This window comes from Natrix helvetica (genome assembly GCF_964273705.1).
Source record: "Natrix helvetica genome assembly, chromosome: 1".
Lineage (NCBI taxonomy): Eukaryota > Metazoa > Chordata > Lepidosauria > Squamata > Natricidae > Natrix > Natrix helvetica.
In genome coordinates this window covers 176,154,529-176,176,806 of record NC_138548.1, presented here as the reverse complement: position 1 = coordinate 176,176,806, position 22,278 = coordinate 176,154,529, and the positions used below count along the sequence as shown (strand labels likewise).

At 41.3% G+C, this 22,278-nt stretch overlaps 1 protein-coding gene across 1 annotated transcript in view; it reads left to right on the top strand.

Annotated features, from left to right (window-relative positions):
• The window catches only part of TMEFF2 (transmembrane protein with EGF like and two follistatin like domains 2), a 298,149-nt gene that overhangs the window by 19,150 nt on the left and 256,721 nt on the right, over nucleotides 1–22,278 (top strand). The window contains exons 3-4 of the mRNA XM_081951663.1: nucleotides 4,865–4,994; nucleotides 15,527–15,553. Coding sequence (XP_081807789.1) covers nucleotides 4,865–4,994; nucleotides 15,527–15,553 — 157 coding nt within the window. The remainder of the gene's footprint in view (nucleotides 1–4,864; nucleotides 4,995–15,526; nucleotides 15,554–22,278) is intronic.

Below are 22,278 nucleotides of genomic sequence, written 5' to 3'. Positions count from 1 at the left end.
CTTCATTTCATCTTACATTCAGTTGGCAAATTAGTTGTACAGGTAGTCCTCGACTTACAATAGTTCATTTAGTGACTGTTTGAAGTTGGAGCTGAAAAAAGTGACTTATGGCCATTTTTCACACTTATGACCATTGCAGCATCCCCATGGGCACATGATCAAAATCCAGATGTTTGGAAACTGGTTCACATTTATGATGGTTGCAGTGTCCTTGGGTCATGGGATCAGCTTTTGCAACCTTCTGACAAGTAAAGTCAATGTGGAATCCAGATTCACTTAACAACCATGTTCTAACTTAACAAATGCAATGATTCACTTAACTGTGGAAAAAACAATTCATAAAATGGGGCCAAACTCACTTAACAAACATTTCACTTAGCAACATAAATTTTGGGCTCAATTATTGCCATAACTCCAGAAATACTAGTAGTACCATCCCACAAATTTGAATTATTTTTTGGAATCTAAGTTCAATCCATTATTAATAAGGAAAAAGCAGAATAGAAATGCTAAATGTATATCCCAGTTTGTTTGTTCTGGTATTGTTTACTCAAATAACCAAGACATTCTATAAGGTTTCATTTTGTGAACATTTGGAATCATACTATTAATCAGTATTCTTAATCATCTTTGATACCCCTATGCTCCATGTTTGGGATTGTAATCCATTTCTATCTGTAATGGCACATGGGAAAGACTTGCAAGATTGATGTCAGCCTTACCAAGTAGACCAGACAGGAAACACAGTCGGATAAGATAATTCTACATTATTGTAATGCTACATTAACAGGATCTTGCAAGTTTGAAAATATAGTTCTCCCACCATCTCCTTTATACCCCAAGAAACTAGGGAGGGTCTCTTTTGAGCCTCTTGGCCTTCCCACTATCTAGCTTCAGGCTATGCTGTCTCTTATCTGCCTGTTCCCTAGGGACAGCTCTTCGCCCCATCTCCCAAGGTCTTTCCCACATACCACTACACTATATAGACACCTCAGGCATATTTCTGAGCTTTACTTTTTAAAAATAAAATAGAATTTCAAGTCCCTTAAGCCAGTTCTTCCCAATACTTCATTACCTCTAGCTGTGTTGTGCTTTGCTGTTTTCACTACTTCCTTTCCTTGAACCATCTATTTTGAACATTCAGAGTTACTGTTGAGTTGAGAGGGATAGGTTTAAATATAGAATAAATGCATTAGGTCTCACTAAGATTTTTGGGATATTTTTGAAGCAAAAGAAATGGAAATTATGCCACCAGATTTAAGAAATATTAACTAGGTTTTTATCAGGGGTCACTGATAAATGGATGCTGAATAGGCACAGAGAGTTTGCTGGTTGCCTATCACTGCACTAAAGTGTAATTTATTTAACTATTGCTTGTTACGTGGGACAGACATTAACCAATCCCTCATGCTAAGCAAAAAGGAAGCAAGACAGCTAATTTGGATAATGTATATGGCTGGAAGATAGACAACTGTGAGTTCTAATTTTGCCTTACGCATGAAGCCAGCAATTGCAAACAACTTCCAAACATTTTACAGACAAAATCGTATGGAAATGTCCAAGCAATAGCTAGGAATCAAGGTTGACTCAAAGGTAGGTATACATGTGTGTGTGTGTGTGCACATGCACACACACGAATGAGATCCAATTATGATTTCATATTATATCAGAATTCAGCCAGTGAATGGCTAAAGGTCACCCAGTGTGTTTCCATTTGGGGCATTTGACCCTAGATCTAGCTAGCACTTGTTATCTTTGGACTAGAGGTTATCATATCACCCCGCCTCTCCATGAGGCTGTCAGACTATTTCAGCAGATAAATCAAAATGGAAAATGTTATCTGAAAATTACCAATTTAGCAGAGAATCTTCACAGAAATTTCATTGGTTTGTAGAAGATAATATTGGACAGGCGATTAGTAAAAGTTAGACTTCAAGCCTGTATGAATGAATAAGATCAGAAGCATTATGGCATAAGGAATATGGGAAGATGTTTCATTTCTTAGCTAACTGCCCACATTGCCCAAGTAGTAATAATTTTCTGGAATTTGCTTCTTTGTGGAAGTGTCATCTAGGATAACTTTTCTATTTGCCTATATAATCATTCCTCTTTGGAGGCAGTCCATGGTCTGTCATTTTTCCTCATTTCAATTGCATCATGTATATTAGTATGTCATGAGATATTTAAGTGTAGAACAACTAATTGACAGTGTGACTTCTTCCTATTTCTAACTATTTTAAACAGAGCTTATCATTTGTAAATAATAATAATCTTGATCATTACATTTGTTCTAATTAAACAATGAGACATATCAAGAGTACAGTAATCATGAGATAATCACATCCCTGGCATAATTATCTAGTACAGGGCACAGCCAAGTATCTCTAATGCCACTGAGTATGATTTTCTTGTGATAACTGCACCCGGTAGGTTGCCTAATTTTCATCATAAAATCAAATTATTTTTATTAATATGAACAAGGGTGGTAGTGGGGGAAGCTGCCCTTTTCTTCTGATGGAAGATGAGAAAGCTGATGGCCTCCCATACTTAGCAGGAATTTCAGGTGGGCTGATAGAGTGTGGATTAATCATTAACTGCAGGTGCTCTCTTGTTCTTACCCACGTGACTTTGCCATGATATGAATAACTCTGGACTTAATATGTCTGGCTCTGCATGAAGTGGAAAAAAGAGGGTCAGATCAGCTGCACTGAGGATCAGTGCTGCATACAAGAATAGCTGGGACAAAATCTCTTTTATTGTGAAGTTTGAGTTGGTATTACTTCTGTTGTCACTGCAGTAGTTTCCAATCAATAACACCCTTCTCAATGATACATCTACCGCATATGAACTTGCACAGCCTTCTGTCATTAGGGCTGTCAGGTTCATCTTTGAAACTTTGGTTTTCCTTTGTTTTATTTCGCTTTGCCAGGGCCAGTAATATTCCGCAGCTTGTTTAGATGCTGTCTCTTTAATTTACAAAAGATGAACAATGGAAGCATTGGTTTCCCTGCCTTGCATCTTGCAGCCTGGTTAGGTCAGTTAGCTATTATATTAATGAGGTACCGCAGTTTGATGCCAATTTACCTAAGCAGATTGGTGTTCCTATTTAATAAGCTAACAGGAAACCACAATTCTCCATTTTAGAAGGAATAGTTAATTGTAACTGGAGGCAAACAGTTTTCTTCTTAATATGCACAAGGAGAAAACATTAATCTCCATTGTTCGTCCACAACTCCTAATGGTATGGCAAGTTAAGAGTGAAAATCCAGATTGGCTAATATGTAATAAACGCCCTCCCCACCCCCCAAATGACACTGTGATCTGCAAAACCCAGGACTGGATCTTTACTTTGAGCAGCCCCACACACATTTTCCTTCAAATTCCTTAGTGCAGTGTAAGATAAAGTACCCAGGCCAGTCATATTGTAAGGCAAGTGTCAGAACCAGAATAGCTAGATATGCCAAGCAACCTGTTTTACTCACTCAACTAAGCAACAATCCTTGGGTGCAATGAAAGAAGCTGCCCCAGTGTGACTAATAGTTGGCTTTTGGATTTGAAATGAGGAGAGAGAAAGCCATCTTGTCCCACAGATTTTACTTGATTGGGAATGACACGAGCCTTAGATTGGAGGGAGGGCAAGTTTAGCTTGAGGGTGGTCTGAGTTATTCCTCTGTCACCACAGCCACCAGGCAATGGAACTATATATGATATCAGGACACATAATTAAGTGCATAATGAAATACCCTATTAATTGCAGTTGCAGTGTTTCAAGACAAGCAACAATTTAATATCCCTTCAAAAAACTTTGATGCAGAACAATACTCAGTGATTGTGCCTACTCTTCCATCATCTCCATAATCGTTACTGCAGAGGTTAATCTTTTGGCTTCTTTAAGTGACTTGCAAAGGGACCGTGAAATGTGGTCATCTTGTCAACTTTCACTACGTCTCCCTTATGTCAAGGAGAAATTAGACAGAGTACTGATGTGTACATAGTAAGCAGGAAATATTTGGCATAGATATTTGTGGGATGCTACCAGGCATGATATCAATTAGATCCAGATCTGGCCTGCTCTGTCTACAGCCTTGACTGGATTAAATAGGGAGTAATAATAGTTGTGATATATCTTATTTTAATTTTCCTATGTTCCTAATTATTGATTCTTAGAAAGAGCATCTTTCTACATCTGTGTTACTTAGAGGCCAGATCAGGAACCCATCCGCACGAGCTTGAAAATCTTCCTATTCAGTCCCATCCCATTGATTAAAATGCTAATAATAATAATAATAATAATAATAATAATAATAATAATAATAATAATAATAATAATAATAATAATTCCAAAGAGATAAATCCTGGCTTCTGCAAATCTTTCACCTGCTCTACCTATAATACTTGCTCTTTTTTTGCCCTTATATTTTTATCAAGCAATATCATAAGCATCCTTGCTCAGTTTCCTTTAATTTTTAAATGAGTCTGTTTGCCCAAAGGAAGAAGAAATTGAAAAAGGATGGAATGAGATTACAACAGCACAGAAACACCGAGGGAAGGGAGACAATAAGAAAGAACAGAGAAAGATAAAACCAGTAATATAGTGTAGGTAGGTAGGTTGTAACCCATCCTGAACCCCTTAATCCTAGCAAAACCTCTGAAATATTATAGAGAACTTTGTCCGTTCCATCTGGGCAAGCTGCCTATCTGGAAAGGTTTAGGAAAGTGGATGTTAATTACAACCTTACAATTTGTTCTTTAGCAACTATCTGCAGTAAGGGGCCTGAAATGTAAAGGAGAAAGGGCTTCACATTTGTGCACATCTTTACTAATTGCACTGTCTCTTGTTTTCTTTTCTTTTTTTGCTCATTAGTGTAACAGCGACTACGTGCCTGTGTGTGGTTCCAATGGCGATACCTATCAGAATGAATGCTATCTGAGGCAAGCTGCCTGCAAGCAGCAAAGTGAAATACTTGTGGCGTCAGAAGGATCGTGTGCCACCGGTAGGTACAGCAGGTTTTGTGCTACATATTGTTATCCAGGAATCCGTTGACAAGCGAGCCCAACCAGTACTGTGTATTTTCATGAGCTCTCCTTTGTGCTCCTGTCAGATTCATCCTAGATCAATAATTGAAAGCGTGACTTTCATGCTGCAGCCCAATCAGTTCTGCTTGCTTTGGCATCCTCTTTCCTTACCTGGGAAACCCTTGCTGTTTCTTCAAGTATTCATTCTATTTATTCTGCTGTGTTTTGCCCAGTGTGCACAGTTAAAGATGGCGGAATACATGACTAACCGGGTTTCCCAAAATGCTTTGTTTGATCAATATTTTTTTTTAAACAAAAGGGAGAGTAGATCTAATTGTGGACAAATTTGCGTAAGATATTTTGCCACCTAAAGGTCAACTTCATTAAGCAGGGTTTTATATTTTGAGTAAGCCACAACTGTCTAGGTTCATACAGTACAATCATACATTTATCATGGTGCAACAACCTTACAATTTACAATATCAAAGAAACCATATTATGTCTTAGTGTGATGTATAAACCCATCTAAGCAATATTTATTAATGCAGAAGCTGTTTCTCCTAGTGGGGGAATAGGCTCAAGAAAGGCTGGGCTACTTAACGTTGGTTTGTTTGTGGCAGTTTTTAGGTGTTAAACTAACTCTGAGGCAGTTAAATTAAACTAAGATAAGCATAGATAATAAAACTAAAATATTTTAAAGCCATAGTTAGTGAGTTAATGCCACTATTGTATGGGAAATGCAGTCCGATTTCTTGTCATGGCATTCTAGAACCGAGGCTAGTAGCCAGAAATGGCTCTTATGACTTTTGTAGGAAGGAAGAGAACTAATGATTGGGGCAAAACGTATTTGTCCAACTAGAGGAAGGATAGGGGAGTGCTTTGGGGGCCAGTAGTCGTTCTTTGAGGATATGTTTTTAGCATCTGAGAATCATAGAGACAGTTTCACAAGGGAACAGGGCAGATGGATTTGGATTTGGATTAGATAGCTGAGCTTCTCCTACCTGATAATTTGGAAGTGTCAAATAGAATAAAAACTTGGCCCTTTGATGGTTTGCAGTTGAATGTCAGTAAGGCAAAGGTTCATACAGTACAATCATACATTTAGGATTTGGAAGGTTGAGAAAAAAGAAGACTGGCTATGAATTTCAGATTCGTTTCCTAAATTACAGGTGTCTGTTTAGTGCTAAATGGGAGACCAAATGTTCTCCTTTTCATGTGTTTGAATTAGTGGGAGATCACCTACTCAACGTGCCTGTAATCATATATTTTGTTCCTTTGAGGCATTGTGCTCACTTTTTATAGTGAAATCTGGAAGTGGGACTAATCTTTTAAACCATGTTATTGCAAATCACAATAACAGAAAGAGGAATGTCCCCTGGTAGAAATGATGTGCCAAGTCATGTTTTAGGATTCCCCCCCCCCTTTCCATGTGTCTTTTCTACAACCCTGAGATTTTTTACCACTTCCTCATCCAAACGTTTGACCCTGCTAAATGAAAAACAAAAACGTTGTCTTGGAAATCTCCTTGGACTAGATTATTCTCTTTCATATTCTCAACAGAGGCAAGATCTCACAGAAAAGTTGAGGGAATTGCCAACTAGTATGTGAGTCATAAGTAAATCGTAGGCTTGAAGGAATAAAAGGGGCCTTATGTCTTGAATAACAGCATAATATTTATTATAGGAATAGCTTATTTTACCTCAGAATGTGGGCCACTAGGATGCCATAATACATTACAATGTATTATGTTACAATCAGGTATTCTGCCGGTTAGCCCTGGTTCGGGCGAACAGATAGCGGTGGCGGTGGGAGAGTCCACCACCCACCCAGACGTCATCACGGACGCTCTGCACATGCACAGAAGTACCGTGCATGAGCAAAGCAAGCACATGCATGCTCTTGGTTTCAAACCGGTGGTGAAGGTAAAAGAAAACCATTACTAATTACAATGTGTGAGAAGAACTGGAGTCTTTTTCCAGTCCATTCAAATGCGCAACAATTACCTATTATTCTCCCTATGGAAGGAGGTACGTTTTTGATGTCCCCTGGGTCTAGCTGTCTGTAAAACCTTTTCCTGAGAGAGCTGATCCAGGGGGTGGGAAGTAGCAGGGATGCTGAAGGCCCCCTTTAAAAAAGAGCTGCACAACCAAGTGCTTCAGATCATTGCTCGGAAAGCTTGCAAGGCGAGCAAATGGGAGCAAACACAGATTCTTTAATTGCAGTTCTCCAATCCTGTGGTGAGAACTGGCAGTTTAGGAACCATTTTGTCCCTTATCTTGCCGACCGTCTAAGCAGATTGGGGATTTTCTGCTGGATCTGGCAGGGGAACTGGGGAATGATGCTCTTTTGGTACTGAGGGGAAACACTCAGTTTGAAAGAACTGGATTCTCCCACTGCTAGAAGCATTATCGCCCTGGAATACATTGTCAGGGAAGAGGAAAAAGAGGGGGAAGGGGGGAAACTCAGCAACTTCAAGGGGTGAATGAGAGTTGGATCAAGCCCAGATCTTGACTAAGTCAACGTAAATGAGGCATGGCAGGCTATTCAGTTTGTATTGGGAGAAAAGAGAAAATGCCACTCTAACATCAGAACAGCTCGAGATGAATGTAAACTGCCTCTGTGGTCAGCAGGGAATAAGACAAAGGCCTTCACTTGGCGGATCAAGTTGCAGAAACGGTAATCTATGTTTCTTCCAGCTGAGGTTGGGGGATACGAAGGCTAGCTCAGGAGACAAGTAGGAGAGAAGGGCTAAAAAATATGAAATCTTCCTTCCCTTGTGAGAGAAAATTAATGATTTAGCAGGTATTTCATAGACTTCCCGTTCAGAAGGATCTGCACATAAGAAGGATGATAATCTCATTTGGAATCACAGAGGGCAGGCTACAGCTGCAAGGGATGTTTCATTGCATTTGGCAGTAATGTGATAAAATAGTCCTATTTTTAAGTCCTACTCTGGAAAACAAGCACAGCGCTATGCATTAAAAAATGTATGCAATCGTTTGCTGTCTCTCTTTTTTTTTGTTTTTTTTTGGTGTTTTTTTTTTGCTAGATACGTGATGAATGCTCTGTTGTGTTTGCCAAAACATAGCTATGATTTGAGAGGTGTTTCAGTTTCATTTTAAAATGGACATTTAAAAAAAAAACAATTAGAAATACAGAGGGAGATTGCAGCCTGCCCTGAATTAACTGGATCTGGCTATAAATAATTTGGGATTTTGATTCCCAGCATTAGGACAGAATTCCAATGTTGTATCTTGCAGGTTGTTCCTTTACCTTCCTAATCATCTGCAACACCGAAAAGCATTTCTGACAAGAATTTCTCCTAAAGCAAGGCAATGATCTTTGTTGTTTGCCTTCTTTTTAGATTCATTGAAAAAAAAACCTGATTAAAATTCAAAATTTCTTTTAAAACTGCCTTTTTCATGCTTGTACTCAGCTGTTGAATGTGCATTTGAAATTTAGTTGTAAGACTTTGTAACTAAGAACTTTTCTTAACTAGTTATCTAGGCATATTCAAGTAGTCCTAGATTTTTTTTTTTTTTTTCAAAAAGTTTTATTGGTTTTTTTAAAAACATTTATGTGGAAAAGGGGTAGGTGGAATTACAAATTTTGGCAGTTGCAAATGTGGCAGACGCCCCCTCCCTCCAAACTCCTAGGTTACATCAAAATATCAAATCTTAATACATAATCATAAAAAGTCAGCATCTTAATTCTAGAAAAAATAATTTTCAATCAATTTATATAATTATAATATATAGTCTAGTTATAAATTCATATTTACTTTCGGTCTGTTTATAACATTGTGATTTCCTTATTTATTTTTGTGATCTGAGTTTTCTTGGTGTTGCCCCTTCACCCCCCGCTGGCAGAGCTCCGGCCCCTCCCGTGTCCTGTATGACCGTTGTAGTATCTTCTGTTTTTTCTAGGTTGGCTTTGTTTTTTTCCATAAAGGCCTGTGCCTCTATGGGTGTATTAATTCTGATTCTTGTCTCCTCCCAGAATATTAGCATACCTTCAGGCATCAACCATCTAAACCACACCCCCTTCTGGTATAATTTATTCGCCAATTGCGAATAATTTTTCCTTTTTTCCCTAATTTTTTTGGGAATCTGCTTTAGAATGGTTATCTCCCTATCACAGTATGTCAATGTTTGCCCCCTTTGCACACCCAGTATTTCATCTCTTGTGGTTTTCCTAAGAAATTTAATGTGAACCTCTCTGGGTACATTATGTGTTCTGGCATATGCTGAATTCACTCTATAAGCTAGGTCTATCTCCCAATCCATCTGTTGTTTATCTTTGTGTATGTATTCAGCTAAAATATTAGTCATAATGTCCCTTATGTTTTCCCCATCTGCTTCTATTACATTTTGAAATCTAAGATAAAAGGACATTCTCTCAAACTCTATTTTCATTTGTTGGATGTCAAGTTCTTTGTTCCCCTTCTGTAAAGCCTCTACCCCCCCCCTCGCCTCCGCCACCCCACCCTCCACAAGGTCCAGTCTCTGTGAGTTCTTAAAGATTTGGGCTTGGTTCTGTTTAATTTCATCTTTCATTTCCCTTAACTGTTTCTTAATTTCCTCCTGGCCCTGTAGAATTTGTTGAAGCATTTGTTGAAAGTCTATCTCTGTAGTCTTGGGTTGCATCAGTTCTGTTATCTTTGACTGTGTAGCTGGGCTAGACGTTGCAGACGTTGGGGCAGAAGTAGCAAATCCAGGCTTTCCAGGAGGTGGTCTTTTTGGAGGCATGGTTTTTAAAGCAAGGAAGTCTGTCAAAATAGAGACTGGGCAGCTGGAGAAGTAGAGCAGGCAGGCGAATCCAGAGGGCAGAGGATCCAAACAGATGGGGATTTCTTTAGTCAGTCTAGCAGTAGATGAAAGTTTTTTCCCCAAAGAGTTCAAAAAAGAACAATCCACAAAAGATTCCTCTGGGTGGCTCGGAGACAAAGACCGGAAGCCTGAATTTTAGAGGTGGAGTCAGGTTTCACAGTTCATGAAGACAACGGAAGTGTGCCATCTTGCCCTGCCAGCTTTGGGCTCAGAGGCATAATAAAGTTTTAAAGATTCAAAAAGTTCTCAGTTCACCCATAGATTCTGGAGCTAAGTCCGATGAAAGTCACTTTTATAAGGGTGAGGCATCATTAGTTGGCTCTCCCCCCTCCTCCTTCCCCTGAGGGCGAAAGCAAAATTTTCTCAAGCCGCTTGTCCAAGGGAGGGGGGGAAATCCCCCTCCCTCTAGCCGCACCTCTGGCAAAAGTCCGAAAGTTTAACTTTTTTTTCTTAAAAAGATGCTGAAGGGTCCATAAATTTAAGATAGAGGGAATGGAGAAGGGCAGCCTCTCACCACATTGCCGCTGCTTCGTTCAATAGCGCGTTCTCCGATCGGCATGGGGCGAGGCGCGCGCACACGGGCGCCCTCCGATACTGCTCCCCGGTGCCTAGAACGAAGCGGAGGAGCCCCCGCCAGCCGCCGCCGACGCCAGGACCCTCCGCGAGCCGTTCCCTCGGCAGGACACCTCTCCGGGGCGTCCTGTGCCCCCCCAGAAGCGGGGGAAGCCCACCGGGAGAGCGGGAGCAGGCAAAGGCTTGCCTGTCGCCGTAGCCGCCGGAACCGGAAGTAGTCCTAGATTAATGACCATTTGTTTAGCAACTGTGTAAAGTTACGATGGCACTGAACAAGGAGTCTTAGGCCAATGCTCAAAGTTGTGGCTATTGCAGAACCCCATGGTCAGGCCCTTGACTACTGGAAAACAATTTTGAAGGTCACAGTGCCCCAATGTCATGTGATCACCATTTTCAACCTTCACTGCCACCTTCTGAGAAGCAAAATCAATGGGGAAGCTAGCAGGAGGTTGCAAATTGAGTTTCTGTGACATAGTACCCAACAACCATATGGGTTTCACCTGATGACCACAGCTGGAACTGCCAGAACTGCCATACCAAGTTAGTGGAGTCATGTAATGTTACACTTGTCATTTGGTGATGCAGTTGCTGGTCCAATTACTGTTATTCACCAAGGGCTACCTGTAATTGTCATATGCTTGAAGTCTCTATTATATGCTGTAACAGTTCCAATTTGTTGGGATCACTCTTGGCTTTCTGATATTGTCCTTAGTAAATCAATTCCTTTTTTGTTGCATTTGAGGTCTGCTTGCTAAAGCTGTCATTCTTCCCAGTTTAGCTCTTGGATTAGTGTGTAGTGTGTAGATCAGTGACTATGGAGATTCTCAGTCATCCAAGTCATAGTTGTCCCAAAGGTGCTTTTTCAAGAGGCAACTGGATTTTCTGGTTTTTCTTTGAAGACATTTTGCTTCTCATCCAAGAAGCTTCTTCAGCTCTGACTAGATTTATTTATTTATTTATTTATTTCTTGGATTTCTAACCACCCCCTCTCCCAAAAAGGGACTCGGGGCGGTGTACAGTCAAATGCAGATAAAAATACAATAATATAAAACAGTTAAATACATTTGGGTGGAGGAGATAAGGCTGTACAAGAAATAAATATACTATAAAAACCCTAAAAACATCCCCAATTAAAATACCCAAACCCAATTAAAATATATCCCCAGGAGGTAAAACTAAGAGAGTGCCAGGCCAGCTGATTGAAATAGGTGAGTCTTTAATTTTTGACGGAAGGAACGGAGGTTGGTGGTAGTTCGAATATCAGGGGGGAGGTCATTCCAGAAGGTTGGGCCCATCACAGAGAAGGACCTACTCCTAGGTGTCGCCCGCTGGCATTGCCTAGCGGACGGCACCAGAAGGAGTCCCTCCCTGTGTGAGCGGATAGGTCGCAGGGACGTGTGTGGTAGGATGCGATCCTGCAGATAACTAGGTCCTATGCCATGGAGCGCTTTAAAGATGGTAATCAATACCTTGAAACGCACCTGAAAGGCCACAGGTAGCCAGTGCAGCTCGTGCAGGAGAGGTGTTATGTGGGAGTAACGTGTACTCCCCATGATAACCCGCGCGGCTGCATTCTGAACTAACTGCAGTCTCCGGATGCGTCCCAAGGGAAGCCCCATGTAGAGGGCATTGCAGTAGTCCAGGCGAGACATCACCAGCGCATGAGTGACCGTGCGCAGGGCACTCCGGTCCAGTAGGGGGCGCAATTGGCGCACCAGGCGAACCTGGTGGAACGCCCCCCCTTGCCACGGCTGCCACATGGTCCTCCATTGACAGCTGGGCATCAAGGAGGACGCCCAAATTGCGCGCCCGCTCCACAGGGGACAGTTGTTCGCCCCCTATGGCCAGCGATGGTGTCAGCTGACTGAATCGAGGTGCCGGTACCCACAGCCACTCGGTCTTGGAGGGGTTGAGTTTGAGTCTGTTCTCCCCCATCCAGACCCCGACGGCTTCCAAACACCGGGACATCACTTCGACAGCCTCGTTGGGGTGGTTTGGGGTTGAAATGTACAGCTGAGTATCATCAGCGTACAGGTGGTACTCGACCCCCAAACCATGGATGATCTCACCCAGCGGCTTCACATATGCGTTGAACAGGAGAGGCGAGAGGACCGACCCCTGTGGCACTCCACAAGTGAGTGACCTCAGGGACGACCTCTGCCCCCCTGTCAACACACATTGCTTCCGGTCGGAGAGGTAGGAGCCGAACCACCGCAAAACGGTGCCTCCGACTCCCATCCCCTCTAACCGGCGCAATAGGATACCATGGTCGATGGTATCAAAAGCCGCCGAGAGGTCTAATAGGACCAGGATAGAGGAACAACCCCTATCTTTGGCCCTCCAGAGATCATCAACCAACGCGACCAAGGCTGTCTCTGTGCTGTGCCCGGGTCGGAAGCCGGACTGGCGTGGGTCTAGTTAGTCGGATTCGTCCAGGTGTCGTGGGAACTGCTGCGCCACCACATTCTCAACAACCTTCGCCAAGAAGGGGAGGTTGGAGACTGGACGGTAATTAGCTAGCTCCATTGGGTCGAGCGAAGGTCTCTTGAGCAAGGGTCTCACCACCGCCTCTTTCAAGGCGGTTGGTAAGTATCCCTCACCCAATGAGGCGTTCACCAGGCCCAGAAGCCAGCCTCGTGTCACCTCCCAGGCTGCCAGTACCAGCCAGGAGGGGCACGGGTCCATTGAACATGTGGTGGGCCGCAGCCGTCCACGCAACCTGTCCAAATCCGCGGGGGCAACAGAGTCAAACTCCTCCCAGAATGGTCTCTCAAGACTCGCTGTTGACGGCTTGTCTGGTCCACTGACGGAGGTCCATCCGCTCCGGATCTGATCAATTTTGTCCTGGAGATATTCCCCAAACTCCTCTGCTCTTCCCTGTAAGGGTGTCTCCCGCGTCCCCTGCGATAAAAGGGAGCGGGTCACCCGAAACAGGGCGGCAGGGCGGTTATCCGCGGACGCAATAAGGGCGGCACAATATCTACGCTTGGCCGCTCTTATTGCCACAAGGTAAGTCCGCAAATAGGCTCTTACCTGTGTTCGATCAGATTCGGAGCGTGAGGACCTCCACCTGCTCTCTAGACATCTCCTGTGGCGCTTCATCACCCTTAGCTCCTCAGTGAACCAAGGAGCCCGGGTGGGTCGATGCCGCAGGAGAGGTCGCAAAGGCGCAACCCGGTCCAAGGCCCCACTCGTCGCCCTATTCCAGGCAGTCACTAGGTCCTCGGAGCGGGACAGGGCTACAGGTATTGGCCCAAGCTCCGTCTGGAATCTGTCCAATTCCATCAGGTGCCTGGGGTGGTACCAGCTTGTAGAGTCTGGTTCTGCCTCCTCACGGTGGGGGATAGCGCCAGGGAAGTCCAGCCGGAGGGATGAGTGATCTGACCATGACAGGGGCGTGATGACTAAGTCCCCTATTCCCAGATCACTCGTCCACTGTTCAGATACAAAAATGAGGTCCAGTGTGTGGCCCCCTTCGTGAGTGGGGCCCTGAACTAATTGGGTCAGGTCCATGGCCGTCATGGAAGCCATGAACTCCCGAGCCACCTCGGAAGCCGCTCCCGTTGACGGCAAGTTGAAGTCCCCCATGACCAAAAGTCTGGGAGTCTCAACTGCCGTCGCTGAGATTAGCTCGAGGAGCTCGGGCAGGGCTGCTGATGCATAGCGAGGAGCCAAGTATACAATCAGCAAGCCCCACTGCCTCCCTGGGCCCCAGTTCACACCAAGGGACTCACACCCGGGTATCTGAGGGACAGTGAACTCCCTCGGCTAGATGGTGGGGAATGGAAGGATTTATACTCCTTGCAGGCAGCTGGTTAATTTGCATTCTTTTAGAGAGTCCTTGAGTCCACCTGGAGGTTTATCTCTGTCGTCAGCAGTGATGGGTTCTGGATCCCATTCCAACCGGTACGGTTGGAACGGGCCCAGCGTTGCCCACATGGATGTGTGTGGCGCACACACACGTGGCGCAAGCATGCGTCGTACCTGCCTGTGATGCCTCCACAAGCCTCCGTGATGCTCCAGCTGCTCAGCTGAGTATTGCGCAGGCGCCGTACGCACCAAAGGCTTAAAGGACAGGTAAGGAGCTCAGGCGGGCAGGTAGGCCCGCCGGAGCACCGTACCGGAACAGGTGCCGTACCGGGGCATACCGCCTGCAACCCACCACTGGTCATCAGGGTCACCTGAGTAGTGCAAATGGATGTGGAGCCTTCCTGGAACTGTTGTATAGGACTGTGTTTTTAAGAGTTAGCAATCTTAAGGTACGTGGATTCAACTCTCAGAATTCCCAGCCAGCATACTCCACACATCTTAAAGTTGCCAAGTTTGAAAAACACTGGTCTAGATGGGCAAATAGTGGCCTTGGATCTCATGTGGTCCTCCAGAGAATTATAGCTCCCTCTCAAATCTTGAAAACTTTCCATCAATTCAGAGGTAGTGGTTCCACAGCTCTTTTGCTGTTAGGACAAGACTTTCCAGCAGGCCAGTTCAATGTTTCATGGAAACCTGGATTTGGCTCCATTTTCAGCCCAAGCCACAGAGCAGAACAGGTTGCAATATTCTGTCTCATACAGGTTTGGGGGATAATACCCAATTTGCACCTGGATAATGTGGACAAAACTAGCATTTCACCTGATCATCTTTTCTATTGACCACTGCCTATCACAGACCTGAGCTGGTATTATGGGGATGCAAAACTCTGGTCAGTGCATCAAAGATCATGAATGGATGGCCTTATAATTCATGAGTCCTTTTTTTGGTTGTTTTGAAAACTATTTAAAAATACAACATATTTATCAAATATCAAGAAGAAAATTTAATGCTCACACTAAAACTATCTTGGTAATCACTGGGTTGTGCAAGAGAATTAACAGTAGCAATAGTAGTAGAAGCTTTGTCAAGGCACTTGGCAAGCACATATTAGCATCAAAAAGAGTATGGATAAATCAAAATCCACAGAGTACAATGTACTGTATAGCAATTTGCAGAGGAATGACATCAAAAGCATAATTTTCTAGCAGACTTTTAATGAAGTGGAATCTGGCTTTGCAAACACACGAGCTATTTTTATGCAGATATATTTTATTTCCTCCTCTTTTTTTCCCTTACAGATGCAGGCTCTGGATCAGGTGATGGAGGTAGGAATGTTTTCTTAAAACTCCCCCCCCCCCATTCCCTTGCAGACTTGTTACTGTGGTTTTTCTAGATTTGTTATTTCATCTTGTATTGCAACTGCTAAGATTATGTTTTCCTCTGGGAAGTGACATTTTGCATTTTACTCAAACAAAAACTCTTAGCTGTTCTAAAATAGAAATTCAGAAATATGTTTTACTTCTGGTAGAATTTTGTTTTATTCACTATTTAACTGGCACTCTATCTCCATCTGCTGTTACTACTATTGTTACATGTACCTGATTATTTATGTTAGCATTGCATTCTCCAAAATGTCACCATTGTTTTGGATCTCTCCTCCAGAGATACTTATCCATTCTGAATATGAATTTTTAGAACCAAAGCATTGGAAAGAAAATTTATATCAAATTAAATAGACAAATGAAGGCTTTAAAAGTGACAGCTGAGTATGTTTATTTCAACATAATGCCATCTTGATTTGCTTATCATTTAGCTTTGCCCTTTTTGCAAATAGTAAGTGCAAGCTAGCCAGATAAATATTAGGTTACAAATAAATCCTATAAATAGTTATGAAAGTGACAAGCCATATTTTATGTATATATGGGCCTTATCTTTGAGTGAATATGCATAGAAACTGGCTATACAACCCCATATATTACAAGAGAGTTGAAATTCATGAGATTTAAATTAAATTCCAATTTAATCACATTCTATTGGGACTGACTGTACTCAGATAATATCTATGTTGCTGAGTCACTTTTTTGTGAATTGGCTAAAAATTGAGAATAGTTCTTTTTTTATATTAGGGTTCAGATTTAAGTTTCCACTCTATAATTTCTCATACCAGCTTGCAACTTACTGTTTTAGAGAGTCTTTTATTAGCACTTTTAGAGATACAGCTCTGTTTGTAGATTCTCCAATTATTTGATAATCATATTGTGGATGATGAAATTAACAGGTTGTACGAAATGCATACATACGAGCATGTTCATTTCTCTTCCTTCCCCATAACACACATGTACATAAATATATATTCCTACAGTTTGATGTAACCTTGATTTTTTTTTTTTGACCTCCAAATGAGCTTTACATATTTGCCAATGGGATTTTGTTGTCTCGTTCCTAATGAAGAGTTTTGATATATTTGTACATTGCTCTTTGTTTACCTTAGATCCATAGGACTAAAAGAGGAGATACTTGGAAGGAAGGAATTCCTATGAGTTTTACTTATTTTATTATACTGTTAATGCACATTATCAAATGATATTTGGTAAAATGAGAAAACTGGTATATCTAATCTTTCAAGATTACTAAAAAGGAATGAATTGGTCTGTGCTGACAGTAGATTCTCTTAAGAAGCAAATGGTTGGAGACTAATCAAGGAGAGAAGCAAGCTAGAACTAAGGGAGAAATTTCCTGACAGTGAGAACAATAAATCAGTGGAACAGGTTGCTCTCAGAAGTTGTGGCTGCTCCATCACGGGAGGATTTTTTATGAAGAGATTGGGCAGCCATTTGTCTGAAAGGGTACAGGGTCTCCTGTTTGAGCAGAAAGTTGGATTAAAGGTCTCAGGTCCCTTCCAACTCTGGTATTCTATTATTTTGTTAAAAATACATGTTGCTTGTGTGTTGATTCCAAAGTTGTCTAAAAAGCTGCCATTTGATTGCTCAAAAGGGGTTTTCAAGGTGACTGAACCTTGGGGTTTTAAGCTGATGTCTGAACGTTGCACATTTTAGCACATTTTGCAGTCTTTGAGAAGGGTATGTGTCCTTTTGGTATTATTTCCATGCAGGAGCTATGTTGATTCTCCAGTTTCTTTTCTCAGTCATGGTAGTCAAACTCTCGTCGTCATGGCAGCATCACATGATGTATCGGGATTTTTTCCTCCTTCGCTAAACTGGGTGTTGGTGTGCCCAGTGTGTGACACATTTGGCCTGCGGGCTGCGAGTTCTCAGCCCTCCTCTACAGTATCCACTATATAAAAACCATTCTGATCTGGATGATAACATTTTTCATTCTACATAAGTGCTCATAATATAGTGGTTTGTGGGTTGTTGTTTTTTTTTTTACTGAAAATGGCTTTCCTCTTTTTCAGAACTACTGTATAGCTTTCTATTCATTTTGTCCTCGTTGTTCATTGTCTTAGATTTCAGAGTTAATATTAACATTTTTCAAAACCATTATCATTTATGATCTTTTATTGTCTGGTTATCAATGTTTTCCTTTGTTTGTATTTATGCTTTTTAAATGGGCCTTTTCTCATGCTTCCAAAGGAAATAAATGGTTTTGAGCTATTTCCATTTTTATTGGGACTCAAAAGAATCTCATTACCCAAATAGTTTCATTCATCCAAACCGGCTGGCAGATATCAAAGAAGATTGCCAGATAAAAGGGACTGTTATTAAGAATAGGGTTACTTAGAACTCAGATGCCCAGGAAATAAATAATTGGGCAGATGCATATAGCTAAATTTGACTAAGAAGCGGATCATGTCATGAGACTACAATATTACATATAAAACATCTTCCCATTTTTCTGAGTTTCTGAAGCAGCCTTTACAATGTATTGTCCTCTAGATGCATGGGACTATAATTCTTAACATCAGGTCTTAGAGGCACCAGGTTGGGGAAAGTTGTTCTCGAATAAGATAGAGGAAATTTCAATGTCTATAAATATTTTGATACAATCGCCAGCCAGGTACAATGGGAATATTGTTTTTGTTTATTTTTCCTTTCAAAAAAATGTAACTATTCTTTTCCATCTCGCTCTGTCTCACTTTCCTTTTCCATGATTATGGGCATTTAGTTTTAGAACAATGGAAAGTAGTGGTATTATCAATATTAATATTTTGATTTTTGTAGAGATTTTTGGTTATGTGTTAAAATTATATAATGAACCTGGTTCTATACATTATTTAATAAATGAAATAATAAATTTAAGGACTTTTATGATAATTGCACATATTTATTGATAATGTGTCCTTCATTCACTGTGTCTTTTTCCATCTTTTCTTCTTTTTATTCCTTTCCTACAGTGATTTAAACAAATTATTAATAAAAAGGGGGATAACATAATAATAAATACACAAAAAAGTATGTGGGTTGGAAAAAAAAGTGCTATATTCATATTTATTTCCTGGCACTAGATTACATGATTGCCATCAATTTTGTTTAGCCTTGTTAGGAAAGAGCAATCCACCTCTTTTCATCTGCAACCAAGATGGCTTGGTAGAACAAACAAGCTTGCCATTCTAGTTTCTTCTTTTTGCATTCTGACATTGATTAGGAACCTGAATATAAAATGGTGGCCTTACTTATCATCCAATATAGTGCTTTCTTTATCTGCTTGAAGGTGCTCTGTTTGCTGTGATTTTGCATTAAACATCTGTCATTTGATTTGCCCCTAGGAAACCAGATGCAAAGGGAACAAAAATGAATGTTGTGTAAAACCATTTCTCAGCTGGGTTGGTCACTGCATTTTGTTCACCTCTCAGCAGTGGTCCATGTGCCAGCTTGGAAACCTGTGAGGGGAGCCCTTTCAAGAAAATGAGCAAAATGCAGCCATTGGGGTAGAACTATGGGGCAAATCCCAGAGCTCAACTTAAAAATGAATGGAAGGACCATAGAGTAGAAAGGTGTTGTGCTACATTTGAAGTGCAACATAAAACTATTGTCATGTAATGAGGAGAATCACAAAGATCATATGCAGTAATTTGAAAATAAGAATTGTAAATCCAGAATCTAATCTTTCCTAACTGCAGCATTGGAAACACTGCCCAAGTTTGATAACTGGGATTGGAGAAAAGAGCTGGGGAAATTATCAAACTCTTGGTATAGGTACCTTTAGTCTGCATCAATATCTTCACCTTTTTGTAGCTCTGGAATGTGCCCAAAATATATCTTCAGAAAGGAGAGGGGATTATTTATGTTAGCTTCTTACAGGAGAGCTACATTAAAGTGGCAGCTATATTTTACAGTAGAAGACACCAAACAAAAATGGGGAACAGATTAATGCCATTCTTAAATATAGAGATGGGAAAAAAATCAGCCACTCTCCTAGATAATGAATACCACACCACAGCAACTAAAGAAATGATTTCGAAACAATTTCAAATAAAAAAGCATAGGCTGACAAAACAAGTAGAACAGGACCTCAGGGATTGACTTGGCAACTTGTAGGAAAGTAGAATTATGCAGTAGGCAGGAACAGATCATTGCTTTCCTTTTTAAAATCTGCAGAGCTGCCTGGCATGTGTAGAAAATTCATGATTGAATAGGCAACCAATGCAGTTCCAGGTGCAGAAGCCTGCTAATGTATCAGAAGGAGGGAAATAATCCCTGTCATTTAAACACTTGCACAGCATCCTCCTTTAACTGGTATAATGCTATGTAATAAAAACCATAATTTTGGTTGTCATTAATGAAAGTGTTGGAGGGAGAGGAGATTACTGGCTGATGGAAGATGCTGGAAACTTTCTTTTGCATTTTCAATGATGTGTGCCACTGGAATTATGATCAAGCCGCAACATTAGCTCAGTGACAAAAAAAAAATAGATAGAAATTGGGAAATATTGTCACCCTGTGGGTTTGCCCAGGTGGTGAGATCTGCTGCACTAGGCTCTGAGTATACAATGTCCACAACGGGAGGGTTGAGTTTACATGGCTTGCTGTTTTTCTCTATAAAAGTGTGAAGGAGGAGGACGATCGTCTATAGTGTTGTGTTAATTTGATGGAAAGATAGGCTTTTAATCAGGCTCATTGGTGGCCTTGATTGCTTTTTAGTTCTGAATTTGCAGCTTCCTTGGAGTGTGTGTAAATTAAACCATTATCAATGTTGTGAAGAAAGCTGGGCTGCAAGGGTGATAAATCCATAAATGGCAAGGATTCTAGAAGGAAACAAAAAGTGTAACGTGAACAATTCTAAGGAAAAAAAGAAAACTTAAAATATTATACTGTCCTGAAAACTACCCTGCAATTTTTCAGAACTCTTCTTCTTTTTCATTTGTTTAGTTTGATTGGTTTTCTACCTTATTCTTGAGTGTGTTCTTTGAATTTCTGCTCGTGGTGTGTTTGAGTTCACTTCACTGCTGAAACTGGTGGTGGTTGCTATGGCTGTTCTGGTTATTTTCTGTTTCATATTATTCATATGTCTTTATTCTGAGGTCTGTCTCACTATTGAAACTTTGCTGGGTCTGCGAAGGCCCCTTGGGAAACCGCAGGCAGGTTCATTTTAATGTGAGTTGTGCTGTGTAAATTCTTTTTAACTTTTAAGCATTTTTTTTCTCTTTTCATAAGAAAAGGGAAAAATAGAAAGTCCACCAGTTCCTAGAATTTGGGCAACTATAGTACAAGGACACTTTTTTTCCAAAAGCATCTTTGCTTTTGATCCCAGAAAGCTATAGACAACCTGTCGTGTTACAGTGTAGTCAATGAAGTTAAAAACCTTGTTTTAATTTTTGGTGCCCCTGATAAGTTCCGTTAGGTATTTCCACTGGGCCTCACTTGGTATGAACTTTTTGATGACATTTTGGTGAGGGGAAGGAGGAGGGGTTCCGCTGCGCAACACACATTTCTCACAAAAAAATGGAATATGCATCTTTTGCTTTCAGTATAGATGCTTAAATTATGCAAACATTGGTGAGAGTCCAAAAAATGTCCCTCCGGGACAGAATAGCATTTGCCAGCAGAAAATATTTTGCCTTCTTTTTTTCCTACCTCTCTCGCCCCCCTCTCCATATAGGGATGGCCTAGTTTCCAAGGCAGATTCTGTTTTATTGGGAGGGAGTATATTGGCAGTGGAGTGTGGGGAAGAGAGGATGGTTCATTTGCTCATAGCACAGCCAATCCATTTTTGTCTAACCCCCTGAAAAAAAAAAAAGAGATGTTACCATGCGTATATCTTTAAAGGGTGACTTATTTTCTGGACAGTAACATAGTGCTCTGTGAATAGGGAGCAGTTTAGATACACTGTATATGGGGAAAGCTGCTGTTAATTAAAGCAAAGATTATTTTTCTACTTCCCATTTAGAAGAAAGCCTAGTTCAGCTCTGCTGTTGAGTATTGGGATGCTGTGGCAGTAATATATGGCCATTGCTCCCATTAATTTCACATCTACTCTTCTCTGCTTTTTTTCCTTCTTAAAAAGAACACACAAATGGGTTCAGGTGTTTCTCTCACAACAAAGCATATGAAGCACTGCCTTGGCCCACATAACATGTGTACTTGTCTCAATGCTATTTCGGTGTGAATAACTGTTAAATCCAGCAACTCTGTTTCTTCTCACCACTGCTTTTTTAATCTTCACCTTACTAGGTGCTTGATTGATAAGGAGGGCCATAGAGGGCAAAATAAGTGTTACTGTAAACACCACCTGAGCAACAGTACTTCAACCAAAATACTCAATAAAAGAACAAGCGCACATTGATTTGAATGAGATGATACCCAAATATGTTACACGACAATAGCTTCACGACAGACATGAAAATAATGAAAGCAGACTAAGGCAGCTGGAAAACACTGTTTGATTCTGGCTCTGTCTTTCCCTTCCCGTCCATTTCAAGGGAAATAATCTGTGGCATGGGGCCTCAGAAGGCTAATCTTTGAGCTGAGTATGTTCCTTTCCAAAGTTTGACATATGAAAAGAAGGACCCTTGGGTATTTATAACAACTCTTCCTTACATCAAGGCTAGCTAGCAGAGCACTTTTAATGTTCTCTCTATCTCGCCCTCTCT